Source organism: Lithobates pipiens, unplaced genomic scaffold (assembly GCF_037356315.1).
Source record: "Lithobates pipiens isolate NorthernLeopardFrog02 unplaced genomic scaffold, aLitPip1_a1.2 Scaffold_16, whole genome shotgun sequence".
NCBI classification, from domain to species: domain Eukaryota; kingdom Metazoa; phylum Chordata; class Amphibia; order Anura; family Ranidae; genus Lithobates; species Lithobates pipiens.
The window spans coordinates 416,067,678-416,081,871 of NW_027507748.1; the positions used below are offsets into that span (position 1 = coordinate 416,067,678).

General features: G+C 39.3%; 1 protein-coding gene and 1 long non-coding RNA gene across 2 annotated transcripts; one reads left to right on the plus strand and one right to left on the minus strand.

The window, feature by feature from the left end:
* Positions 1–9,796: 9,796 nt before the first annotated feature.
* On the minus strand, positions 9,797–11,609 carry LOC143983135 (uncharacterized). Its single transcript, XM_077482463.1, has 2 exons — positions 10,901–11,609; positions 9,797–10,621 (listed from the first exon to the last, which is right to left on the minus strand). Exons 1-2 carry the CDS (start codon positions 11,360–11,362, stop codon positions 10,097–10,099), a joined length of 987 nt encoding a protein of 328 aa, XP_077338589.1. The 5' UTR covers positions 11,363–11,609; the 3' UTR covers positions 9,797–10,096.
* Positions 11,610–12,349: 740 nt separating this feature from the next.
* On the plus strand, positions 12,350–13,902 carry LOC143983136 (uncharacterized). The gene is made up of 2 exons (XR_013274578.1): positions 12,350–13,137; positions 13,218–13,902. It is a non-coding gene; the product is annotated as an uncharacterized LOC143983136 (long non-coding RNA).
* Positions 13,903–14,194: the final 292 nt, after the last annotated feature.

Genomic DNA, 14,194 nt, shown 5'->3' on the forward strand with positions numbered 1-14,194 from the left:
TACCCTCAATTTTGCTGTATTTTACTTATATGGATTAATAAAAGTGATTTATTGGAGTGCGGCAATCCAAACTTTTTTCACTACAATCCATGTCAGTTGCTTGGAAACCACAAGCTGTGTGACTAGTCCTTTGCTTTTTGTCTGCCTTTTTCAGGTACAGATTCCAGAAGTCAGTTCACCTTTATTGCCTTTATTGAATTTGTAAATAACGTTATTATGCAAATCACAGTCTGAAAACAGTTACAATTTTTGTTGTAGGATTATTAGTCATTTTAAAAATAACGCTGTATTCTTTCATTTTTGAAAACTTTTTTTTTTCCTCTCTTCAGGCTATAAAGAAAATACAATTTTCTAAGACAATAACACCAAAAGAAATCATTGGTTGCCATTGCAAGATTATACATCTATCACGATGGTATCTAAAGTGATTGCAAAGCTATTGGTGAATATATTAATAACCAGGGCTTTTTTTTTAGCAGGAACTAGGGGGAACTCCGTTTCACCACCTCTGGCTCAGGTTTTCTCCTCCCTGCTCATCACTACCACTTGTTAACACTGAAGTCCAGCTTCTGCTTTTACAAGTGATAGCTTACCTCCCAATAGCTTCCACAGGTCAGATCTCCAGTGCAGATCCCACTGAGTGTTGATGCTCCTACTACTTAATCTCCCTTGCAAGTGACTGTAGTATAGTATGCTGGGAGGGACTACAGCCGGATAGGTGTTTCAGCTTAATATTGCAACAAAGGTAATATATATGACAGATGGTGGAGCTTTTAAGGAGGGGGTAAAAAATGAGGGCAGTTGAGGCAAGGGGTTGTATGCAGATGGAAGAGCTACTATTTGATGCCATTTGGCAGGTATGTGAGTGTGACGGGCATGGTTGAGTTCCTGCACCTATTCTCTGAGAAAAAAGAGCCCTGTTAATAACTATAATATTAAAAAAAAATAGTAATGGCAGCTCAAGTGCTGCACAATAATAGTGCTTTCAGACACACCATTTTGGTAACAGCAGTGACTTTCAGGTTCTCTATTCCTTTGGAAGTTGTGAGAAAAGGGACCTAGACAATACAGGTTTTTAAATCTCTCTTTAGAACTGATACATCAATGTGTTGTTACTTCTAAATTAGAGTGACATCCCTTTAGAGACTAATTACATTCAAATATGCCTGAAAGTTTAAATCTGATTCCTTGCTTCCAGTAAAAATTTTGTTTTATTGACCTTGACATTTGACAAAATACATCTATGCAATTAGAGCTTTTTGAACTCAGTTATTATTCCCGGCCTCTTACCATAGTACCACAACCTGCAATAAAATTTGGTTTGTTAATTATTTATATGTATTAATTGTCTTCTTTTTTTTTTTTTTTTTGTGGCTTAAACATAGTTCCTTTACAGTAATAGATTGTATCACATTGCAGTTTGTAGCTTAAACATCTTTGATTTGAACATATATATAACCCAAATACCATTACCTTATAATATATTTTTAGTGGGGTTTATATGATAAAATTTACCCCCTACTATTATTTATAACAAGGTTGTCCAAGTTACGGCCCACAGACCGCATGTAACCCACAACCACTATAAACGTGGCCCAAAACAAAATCATAAACTTTCTTAAAAAATGTTTTATTTATTGTAAAAATATGTTTACACTTAGCAAATACATGCGGTATCTCTTTACTGGACTTTTATAAATGTTATCTTCCAAAATAAAAATATTCCACTCTTCACAATCACACCTTATTTGTGTCATCAGTTTACGACAGCATCTATATTTGTAAACAACTATTTTCAAGGATAAAACAAACAAAAAGGCATGATTAGAACCCAAATATCTGATGAGCACCTTGAGAATTCATTGAAAATTGTTACTACATCCATCAAACAAGACATTGATGAGTTTGTTTATAAAAAACAGTGTCAAATATTGCACTAGTTGTATGTTGCCCTCTTTTACTTTTATAATTAAAAAAAAAAAAATTACAAAAAGGTGAAGTTGTATTACTCAGATAGGTGCATTATCTACATCAGTAATCGTTAATTTGTGATCTGCCTGACTTTGAGCTATTCTTATTGTTTAGTGATTTTATGTGTGGCTCAAGACAATTCCTCTTCTACTTTCAATTGTGTTCAGTTACAATTACAAAAGTGTTCAATTACAGCAAAACAGAATATGTGTATACAAAATGTCAAATTGATTTGGGAGGATTTTACGGGAAGGTTGGATTTTTTATACTAGTGGGTGAGGCTTACTTAGGCACTTTTACTAATTTAAATATTGGACTTTCTGTTTTCTCCTGTGAATTAAATATACCCCCACCCCAATTATGTGTCTTTTATTGTTGGGCCTCATCCAGATATTTCTAAATCTTCAAAATTTTATTGTAAAACCCACATTAGGTTTTAAGCTGTGAGAGTGAGGTACTAAAGCAAGAGATGTACATTTAAAACTGAGGTCCAAGGATGCTGAAGCACAAACAAAATAATTTACAGTACATATAGAAAATATACAAATTTAAAACTGAGGGAAGCAAAAACTAGAAAAAAGTGACAAATTATTTTTCCTCTCTTAATAATTTTCTCAGCTACTTTCATCTTTGACCAGTGCCTTTAACCCAATATTTTAAAGCTTAACTCAAGGCTGCTGTAATACGTAACCATGCAGCTTTACTTAAAGTGGAGCTCTTGTCTTTCTTTTTTTTTTAAATCACCCCCACAGTCGTAGCTTATGCAATTTAAATTATAAATATGAAAACATTTGCTGTCTTAGTTCATTTTTATGTACACACTGTACCCACGGATCCAGAAAGCTTCCATTCTTAGTGTGGGCACCTGAAGCCCTCTCAGAGTTTCTTCCAGGAAATAGTGCTGCTGCTATCCAGCATGCACCTCCGATCTCAGACACTTGGTGTTTTGCAGATTGCCATAACAATGGCAGTGGTGGAGAAAGTTCCCGCCTCATTGTTATAACAATCTGTCAATCAATGTAGCAACCTGGAAGGATGTCCATTGACTCCTGGGATTGATGACACTTATATCCCAGTAGCCAACAGGTGGAAGTGGAGATATTCAGTGGCCGAAAAAGGTAATATGCTAAATAATAAAAAAAAGTGAACAATAATGTCATTACAATCAGTAACTCCGGGGTTGGAGGGGGGGGGGTAGTTTAACCGCTTCCCATCGGGGCCAGTTCTGGCATTTCGCTCCTAGGTATAAAAATCCTCATTTTTTTTACAAGTTACAAACAAGAGATCTGGGGCTATAATTGTTGCTTTTGCTCTAACGCATGCGATGATACCTCACAAGTGTAATTTGAATTCTGTTTACATATGTGGACGCGACTTACGTTACATATGCATTCGCTACTATGCGTGAGCACACGGGGATGGAGGCGCTTTAATTTTTTTTTTTTGCTTTATTTAACTTTTTTTTTTTTTACATTTTCTCCAAAAAAAAAACTTATCACTTTTATCCCTATTACAAGGATTGTAAACATCCCTTGTAATAAGAATAGTGCATGACAGGTCCTCTTTATGGAGAGATGTGAGATCAATAAGACCCCTCACACTCCTTTAGGCTGGAAAGGCTGAGATAAAAAAAACTCTCTTGGCCTTACTTCCGCCCGGCCCCGACGGGATATCATAACGTCGTGCCTGGGCCTCCGAGGGTCCATCTGGTCACCAAAAATCTCTATGGTAAACTTCTGTCAACAACCGATTCGTTCTCTGGCTGCATCATTCAGATATCCCCAATAAAAGTCCATGATGTCATATGATGTACCTTGGATGGGAAGTGGTTAAAGATAGACCAGATCTCCACTTTTATTTTCTGGATAGTTGCAGCTCTCTGATGTCAACATGCAAAATGCAGGACCATCAGCAGGATGTTAAGGGCCCCCCACATTCCAGAGTATTGTAAACGGGACCCACAATAGATTTTTTTTGCCATTCAGGCTGGAGGGCTGGAGGGATGGAGCTCATACTAGCTCCTGTGATAACTGAGGGGAAAGGGAAAATAAATCATATAACGTCCCCCCAGAAGGGGCCGTGCAGTGGCGTGATCTGTCAACGGCTGTGTCCACAGCCAATGACTGATCAGAGTACAGGCTCACTACAGATACCATGTGGCTACTCTGACCAATCACAGCAGGTCACATGACAGTTGTAAACAATGGATGGCTTCCTTTCATGCATTTCATTGTGTAAAATTGTGCTGCAAGCTGTGATTGGTCAATATGATCACATGGTACAGACAGGGTCAATCACAGCCCATATGTACCAAGTGAGTAGCTTTTACTAATCACAGCTCATCACAGCAAAACAAACTGAATGGATCATTCAGTAAAATGCTTGCTCATAGCAATGTAATTCACAGCTATAAGCAATCATAATGTGTAAAAAAAGAAAAATAAATCCTGATTACTTCCCTGCAGTAGTACAATGTTACTATGGTAACACGATATTGCTCTGGTCACAGTGTGTTAAAAAAAATCATAAAAAAAGAAAAAAATTTAATAAAAAATATTAAAATGTAAATTTAAAAAAAAAGATTGTTTATTTATTTGTACTGTCACCAGTCAGTATCCCTGATCACCACCACCCCAGTTACGATGATGCTGTACTGCACTTTTCTTTGTTTTTCAAACAATTGTAACAAAAAAATGACAACTTCAAAAAACTTGAACTTGTCTCTTACTAAATACATTGGACTGCGTACTTTCCAAAAAGGGGATCATTTTTAGGGGTATTTGTACTGTCCTAACATTTTTAGGCCTCAAGAAATGAGAGCTATCAGTACATCAGGATTGATCAATTTTCAGATATATACCATCGTTTGTGGACTCTATAACAGACTAAATAATATACACCAAAGAAATGTAGCAGAATGTAACAGGGTACATTTTGGCATACAATTATGAAGAACTATTATTAATTTGCTACATGTTATAACAGAACAGACTTTTTTTGTTTATTTAGCAAACAATAAAAAACCCAGTAGAGATTAAATGTCATTCAAATGCGATAGCATTTAAAGCTGAACATTTTCCTAGGCAGGAAGGGAGTACAAGTGCCCATGAAGTGATGAAAGTAGAACTCGCTTTTTCTTTTTTTTAAATTTTTATTGGCAACAAGCAAGTTGTATACATAGACAACAGCAGTTTAGCGTATAAAGATAGTTGAGAACAGAGTACGCTTTAATACAAAAACATTGCATTAACATATTAGAAAAATGTTATTTACAAACAAATAACAAAGGCTCTTCTAAAGTAATGGTTGGTTCAGCGATTATTGACAAAAATGGGCAAAGGCCCATACCACGGATAACTGCAAAGAAAGGCGGTACTCCATGATATAGGAGACATTATGTTAGCCAAACATTACATAACATTTATGTATGTTACCATAGGATTTGTTGGAAACAGGGAAAGAAGAATGAGAGGAGAAGTAGCAAAGAGGAGAAAAGAGGTGCGAGGAAAGAGAGAGGAAGGTAAAGGAAGGGGAGAGAGAGTGGTCGGGCGGCACACGCAGAAGACCGTTTGGTTCATGGTCCAAATCATTGGGGTAATAGAGGGGTCTATGGTTCCAGTAAGTGCCTATCAAAATCTTGTGTTAAAAAATACTCAATCCACGGCTGCAAGATTTTTAGGTGTCGGGGAATTCTATCAAGGATAGTGGCTTCAATTTTACTATGGATCATTGCTTGAGTGACCCTGTTTTTGACTTCAACTATGTTTAGGTTTGGGCTGTTCCACGCCTTAGCAATAGTTTGCTTGGCTGCAGTAGTGAGCTGTAAGAGAAGACGTTGTTGTGCTTTGGTATAATCATTTGGGAACCAGTTCAAGAGGGCTAGAGGCAGGTCTGGGTCAAGGGGTTCTCAAGTTAATTTAGAAATCATTCGGAATATTGTCACCCAGAAGCACTGTACTGTTGGGCAAGTCCACCATATATGCATGTGGGTGCCTTTTTACCCGCAGTTTCGGAAACAATTTGGTGAGTATGATGGCAGGAACTTGGCAATCCTAGTTGGGACCAGATACCATCTCATAAGAACTTTATAGCTTGCTTCGAGTGCGACAATATTTTGCGATGATATTTTAGTGTTGGACCATATAGTATCCCATTCTTCCATATCTAGATCTATGGAAAGATCTTTTCACTATTGTTGTGCATAAGGTAGAAATGTGGCTGGGGAGGAGGTGAGGTGGGAGTAGAGGCGGGATATAATGCCAGGGGCATGTGGGTCCGAGTCGCACATTCCCTCAAATAATGATAAAGAGTCCAGCGCAGAATTGGAGCCCATGACCGTTTGCAAAAAGTGGGAAATTTTTAGATAACGAAAGCACTCCCTGTGTGGGAGTTGTGCTAGCGATTGGAGGGATGGAAATGTTTTTATGGCGTTACCTGAGACTAAGTTACATATGCGACTCAGACCCGCCCGTGCCCTTGGAATGATGTTGGTTCAGAAACGTCCGGGTAGAAGAGTGGGTGACCCAGAAAGGACAGAAGTGAGGAGTAGGGGGATATTAGTGCGGAGATAAGCAACCATAGTAGGTTAGATATTAGGATGGGGTGAAGTTCTATTGCTTCCAGGCTTGCCCATATGGGGATTTCAGTTTTAGCGTGGTATAGTGTTATTTGTGCTAATTGGGCCGCGTGATAACATCTTAAGAAATTAGGTACCCCCAAACCTCCAGCCAGTTTGTTGCGAAACAAGATGGATCTTGAGACCCTGGGCCTCGTTGAACTCCATATATATTTGAACACTCAGTTCTCAACGACACGGTGGAAGTAAGGGGGTATCACTATCGGGAGGACTCTGTATAGATATAGGAATTTGGGAAGCAATGACATTTTGATGGCTGCAATACGTCCAAGCCATGATATGCATAAAAGATGCCAGTCAATAAGAAGTAAAGACAGGTGGTTCAGCATAGGGAAGTAATTTGCACAAAAAAGATCAGTTTGACTACTAATAAGTTTTATTCCTAAATAGGATAGAAAGGAAGTGGACCATTAAAACGAGAAATTTCCCTGAAGCAGGTTGAATGTAGTTTGTGGCAGGGACACATTGAGAGCCCTAGATTTTGCTTGATTAACTTCAAGACCTGTGATCAGAGCACATTTATCCAGGAGTTGGATTAGGTTTGGGAGTGTAGTGTGCGGAGAGGTGATAAACAAAAGAGTGTCATCGGCAAATAGGTATAGTTTGTGCATTGTTGAAGCTATCTCCAGGCCCTGGGTATTTTGGTTTGCTCAGATTAGTGAGGCTAGGGGTTCAATCGCTAGAGCAAATACCAATGGTGACAGGGGACAACCCTGTCTAGTCCCTCTCTGTATTGGGAAGCACTTGGAGTGGAACCCCCGAGTACTTCCCAAAATCTGAGGATTGGTGTAAAGAGCACTGATCCATTGCAGAAAGTGGGGACCAAAACCCCAAAGTTTCAGGATAAAATGTAAATAGGACCAGGAGATAGTATCAAACGCCTTTCTTATATCAAGCAATAAGAGGTGCAAGGGTATCTTAGGTGTTCTGGCTAAGAACTCCATTTTTAAAAAATAAACTTGACTCACAAAAATTTTTTAAGTGCAGCTTTCACTAAAATACTCATCTTCAAACCTCTGATGTTTCACACAGAAGCTCCATTCTGTTCACTTGCAGCCATTCCAATTCCAGGTTGAATGACAGCCCGTGTCATTATATTCAGTGTTAATGTATTCAGCTAGTATAATTTTTTTCAAAAGATGGCACTCATGACTATCTGGATACCTGAACAATGATTGAATTTGATTTGTCTGGCCAACCATTTGCCTTCACCCTCTCCCTCAGTTTTTTCAAAAGTTTGACAAGTTGGGTGGTAGCAACATGGAATTCAAGACGTGTATAACAGGCTTAAGTGTATTAACATTTTTTCAAAGAATAGGGAGTGTCAGGGACGCTGAAGGGGAGAGGGGTGGTATGGGCTTTATGATCTAAACATCAGTCACCAGTAAGGCTAATAAACTGAAATTAAACTGATAACTCAAGTAGTGTTGTATTTGAAGCACAAATATGGTGTATTTCCTGGCAAACTTTAATGATTATAGTTCGTGAAATATGGCTCATGTCAACACAAATTCTATTAAATTCAATTAAATGTTATAAAAGCTTTTCCAACAAACTGAAATATAAAAATTAGGACTAAGATATTTTATGCTATAAAAATGCACTTAGATGATCAATACCTAAACTGATGACCAATGCAGCAAGGACACTGTCACACTTATCTTCATTTTTATTTGTTTAACAATGGCTGTGTTAATTGTTTCCGAATAGAATGCCACTTCACAGTTACTCTTGTAGAATTTAATATAATATATTTTTATGCAAAAAACTATTTATTGTTGATAGTTATTAAAGAAATATGGAGGTTACAGTCCCTAAAATGTATCTAACAGCAAAACTTTTGTTTTGGATGGTACACAAAAGTGCTAAAAATTGTGTCAGGGTTTTTATTGCTCTCTGTTTCCCAGGTACAGGGATTTAGCCTCTCCATTTGTCTTGATGAGCATTGTCACTGGGTTAAATAGTAAAGTCAAATCAAAAATGTAGGCCTTATTCATACTGCCATAAAAAAACACATATACATGCCTTTTTAAAATTATGGATCTGAACGTAGCTGCATTTTAATAGAGCCATTCACACATGTGCAAAAACATGAGTTGCTTTTAGATCCATAACACTTCATGTACTAAGCCTAGGTTCATATTGCAGCAATTTGGCATGGGATTTGACATGTCATAGCTATGAGGAGATTGCAAAACACTGATGCCCCGTACACACGAGCGGACTTTTCGACATCCAAACTCCGACGGACTGAGTCCGGCGGACTATCCGCTCGTGTGTGGGCTGCAACGGACTTTAGCTTCGCAAAAGTCTGACGGACTTTAGAAATGAAGCATGCTTCAAATTTTCCCGACGGAACTCCGCCGGACCCAGGTCCGATGTAGAAGTCCGCTCGTCTGTATGCTGTTCCGACAGTCCTAAAACGACGCATGCTCTGAAGCAAGTACGAGACGGAAGTGCTCGGTCTTGTAAAACTCCAGTTCGTATTGGAAGTAGCACATTCGTCATGCTGCAAATTCTGTGCTCGTTTAAATGTATAGCGCATCTTCTTTATAATGCTAGAAGAACGAAGCCTTTTGATTTATAATGCTAGAAGAACGAAGTTGCTTTGCTGCTCATATTCACTCACAGAGTTCTCACCAAACACATTTCTGTTTTATTTCTCCTCATCTCATGAATGATCTTGTTTTTATTTTAAAGCCCCATCTGAATTTTTTTTTTTTTTTTTTTTTTTTTTTACTAATTTTTTTTACTCCATATTTTTGGTACAATTCTTTACCATGTTTTTCTTGTGATCTCCATATTTAATTATTCTGTCAATTAAAACCCCCCCAAAAAAAAAAGTTGTTAACTTGACCGAATAATTAAATATGGAGATCACAAGAATAAAAATGTTAATGATTTCACCCAAAAATATTGATCAAAAAATTACTCCAAAAAAAAATAAAAAAAAATGAAAAAATGTTGGTGACTAATTTTTGGCCTACATATTTTTGGTACAATTCTTGACCATTTATTTTTTATTGTGATCTCCATATTTAATTGTTCCGTCAAGTTAAAACCAAAAACGTTATTTTTTTTTTTTTTTTTCATTACCACAATAACCTTTTTATTTTTATTCTGGTGACAAGTTACCACAATAACATTTTTATTTTGTTTATAACCTCAAGGAGGTTAGTGTCCCTTGTTAATTTCACATTGTCTTTTATAGAAAGGTATTTGACCAAAAAACACATAGGCAATTATATTTTCAAACAAAAATATCCATTTATTCTGGTTCTACAAACAAAAAAATGAAGGCAACACTGGAGAAAATTGTGACATTTCTGTAGCCTTTTGGCCCCAGGGCAAACGTGAAACTATGTGGACAAGAAAATTCAAATTTTACAAAATCAAATATGGTCCCAGAATCCCAGACATCAAGAGCAGCATCAGATGGTATATATGTCCCCAGGCTGTGGTTGGTCGGACCAGAGTGAAGCCAGGTCATCACCTTCTTCTCTTCGCTCCACCCTTCACTGCACCCTTCCCTGCAGACTTCCCTGTAGCCTTCCTGGGAGGCTGTGTCTCCGATGGTGGACTCGTGGCAGGAGGAGGAGGAGGAGGAGGAACAGGAGGAATTTGCTCCACAATAGTACTGTTGGCTGATAAATCTCCACTGAACCCCTTCTGTAAGGACAGGAAAATCAGCCTTTCGCAGTGGAGACGTTGGCCCATCTCTAGTTGCTGGAGCCGGCTGGCAATGTAGCAGCCGTAGGCCTCTTCTGCGTCAGGGGGGCTGTTTAAAACATTAGTCGCCTCTCTAATGAGTCGCAGGGATTCCTCCTGTGCCTGTGTATTTTTTTTGGCCCTTTTGGATGGAAGACGGAGGGGAGGCACTTGAGAAGTCGTCATCCTTCTACTAGGCCCGGCCACCTCCTGCCTGACAGAGGGCATGGACTCCTCCTGGCTGAGAGTGGGCATAGCCTCCTCCTGCCTGCCACTTTCCTCACCTTCCTCCTGGCTGAGCTCCTCCTGTGTATAAAAAAGGGACATTGTTTTAGTTTTTTGTTCATCAATCCTAAACATTTTTCAGCTCCTGACTTCAAAATTCGGTTAATACATATAAAAGAGTATCATTATGACACCACTATTTCTTGTTTCTGCTGGTGACAAACATTTGTGGCCACTACTGTAAATTGATATGTCCAAATTTTAACTATTTTTTAACATCAATAATAGCGTACAAATTCGAATAACATCTAGTTAACATCATTAATATTCTGAATCTCACTATTTTTGATAAAAAAATACCTGGCTCCAGCTGGGTGCATCCGCTTCCTCCAGGATGGAAGGCTCATCAGCCTCTGCTGAGGTGGAGGGAATGCTGCAGGGAAGGGTGGAGGGAAGGGTGGAGGGAAGAGTAGAAAGCGACTCCCTGGGTTTATATCGGTCGTCCAGGAACCGTAGCTTTTCAAAGTACCACAGCCTGGGAACATACACATCACCTGGTGCTGCTCCTGATGTTTTGGATTGTTGTATTTTCCTCTTTTCCTTTCGGAACATATTTTGCAATATTTGAATTTTCTTATCCACAAAGTCCACGTCTGCCTCTGGGATCCAAGGCTGCACAAATGTCACAAATCTCTCCAGTGTTGCCCTCCTTACTTGTTTATTAAAATAATCCTTGTTCTTGGTATGCCACAGATTAGACATTTCTTTATACTTGTCTATAAAGAGACTTAAAAATTCTGGATCCCGGAATTTTTGATTCATTTTTCTGCAAGACAATACACAAGCCAAAAAACATAATGTTAGCTCAGACTCTCCTAATCTTAGCCCAAGATAGACTCCAGGATCTGCCACTTATTTGGGGAAATGGTTTAAACTTACCTTCGTTTTTCTTGCTCCCAACTTCTGTTCCTATTTTCGCAAACGAACATACGACATGTGATTTTTGTCGTTATATACAGTGCGTCCGCGTAGAACTACGCCTGCGTTGCCCGCCCCTGACGTTCTTTTAGTCAAGTTCATGGTTTCCCGCCCTTTCTGCGCACTTAACGTCCGTACGACATGTGCATTTTGGCGTAAGACCCAGTGCGTCCGCGTAGAACTACGCCTGCGTTGCCCGCCCCTGACGTTCTTTTAGTCAAGTTCATGGTTTCCCGCCCTTTCTGCGCACTTAACGTCCGTACGACATGTGCATTTTGGCGTAAGACCCAGTGCGTCCGCGTAGAACTACGCCTGCGTTGCCCGCCCCTGACGTTCTTTTAGTCAAGTTCATGGTTTCCCGCCCTTTCTGCGCACTTATTAACGTACGTACGACGTGTGATTTTGGCGTAAGACCCAGTGCGTCCGCGTAGAACTACGCCTGCGTTGCCCGCCCATGACGTTCTTTTACAAGAATATTTCCCGCCCCCTTTTCTCAACGGTGCGCAGTAGGAGAAACATGGCGGAAACACAACAGGTGCTTCATATGAACGACTCCAGTAGTCTGGAATCCCCGGAGCCACAAACGTCCCGATCCGGAAAGAGGAGATTTAAGGCCTCAAATATGGCATTTCAAGAAATGGTGGAGATGGTGGGAATCTTGCGAAGTAGGGATTATGATGGCAAGCATGGACCATACACCCATCCGAACTTGCGCAAGGCCAGAATCATGGCCAAAGTAGTAAAGACCCTGCATAAACGTTTTGGGGTACGACGGTCAAAAGACCAATTGAGGAAACGGTGGTCCGACCTGAAATTAAGGGAGCCGGATCAATACAGAAGGATCAAGAAAGTTCTGAAAAAAAGTAAGTACTTGTCGTGTGTTCCTATTTTATGATTATTGCATACAGATCCATATGCTTTACCTTTGTACAATGTAAAAAATTGCTGCTTTCATGTTGGTTACAGTAAAGAATCGTATCGTTTTAACAAACCCTCGTAAATTGTTCGTGGCAAACCTCGTTTATGATACAGGGTTTGAACAGCATTTTTTGGGTGTGTAATTTTTAGGACACAACAAATGATTAGGACATTGTGGTTTAGATGTGTTTCAAAATACAATGACTAGAAAAGAACATTCAGTGTAATTGAAGGAGAGGACACTTGGCAGCTGGGTAAAAACACATCTGCACTCATGAGCAAAGGTGTGGGACACCAGAGAACATTTATTAGGGTAAACCACACGCCACACAGGGTTCCCTGGTATACTTGGGGGGGGTTGGGCATGTGTGAACCTTGGCACAAAAACCTACTTATTAGCTTTTTTGGCAAAGTGAATTGATTTCTCATGTCTTCACATTTTGCATCTCTTCATAAACCGACAATTGTACAACACTTCTAATCAAGGTTTCATCTTCCTAGTTCTGGCCTTAAATATCTGTGTGCTAAAGTATACCTTTTGGTTTGTTAATTTCTCATAGGGGAGAAAAGCCTCACAAAGCAAGATCCCAGGGACCGCCATCCTTGCCAGGAGGAATGTGAGGTTAGCCCCATCCCCCCCGTGGATGTGCATGTGGAGGAAGGAGAGGTGGAAGAAGGAGAGGAGATGGGCACCCCACCAGGTGAGTGTCTGACACCACAGCTTCAGGTAATCGATGTATACCTGCATATTTCCAAACACATGTTTTTACATCTATTTTAGGTGATGTTGTGGTTGTGGAAAGCGACACATTTCCAAGCACCAGTGCCCCCCCCGAGGATGTCGAGGAAGGAGAGGTTGAGGAAGGAGAGGTGGAGGAAGTAGGGGAGCTGGGCACCCCACCAGGTGAGTGTCTGACACCCCAGCTTGTTGAAATCCATGTATGACTGCCTAATTTTTGACCCAATTTTTCACATCTATTGTAGGTGATGTTCTGTTTGTGGAAAGGGCCCCATTTTCCAGTGACAGCGCACAAAGGCTGATTGGCCAGATAATGGGCTGGAATGGGGAACTAGATGACATGCGAACTAGCCTGGATCTCATGAAGACTCAGATTGACAATATGCAGCTGGAAATGAAGAACATGATCGATATTTTGGGGAGAATATAATCCGTTTCTCCAGAATATCGATCATGTTCTTCATTTCCCTTGTTTTAAAGCAAAGATTGTTTTACTTCACCAATTTTTACGATTGTGGCTGATTGTTGTTTTATACATTTTTCATATTTTTACTAGAAAAATAAAAACCACCAAAAAAATAAAAAAAATATTTAAAAAATTGAAAAAAAAGGAAACCAAAAAATGTTTGGCAAAGAAAGTTAAATAAACCCCCCAAAAATTTTACATCACTAAATATTCAATGGCACATGTGAATGTGGCCAAATTAAAATTTTGAAGAATCAAGAATGTGTGGCGTATTCTTTCAATGCTTAATACCAGTTTGGGAAAAGGGATTTTGTGTATACAGTGACAATGGGCCTTATTGAATTTAATGAAAATACACTTGGCACTACAAGTACACTAGGATAACATAGGAGACAGCACAAACCAAAAGCAAGCAAGAAAACACATTTCAGATTTGAGGTTATTTTATTATTTTCCTCTTTTTTAAAATTAAATATTGGGGGGCATTGCAATGGCCCCCCTACCATTAAAATAAGTGACATATCTCTCACGCACTTCCCGTGCACTTTGGGGG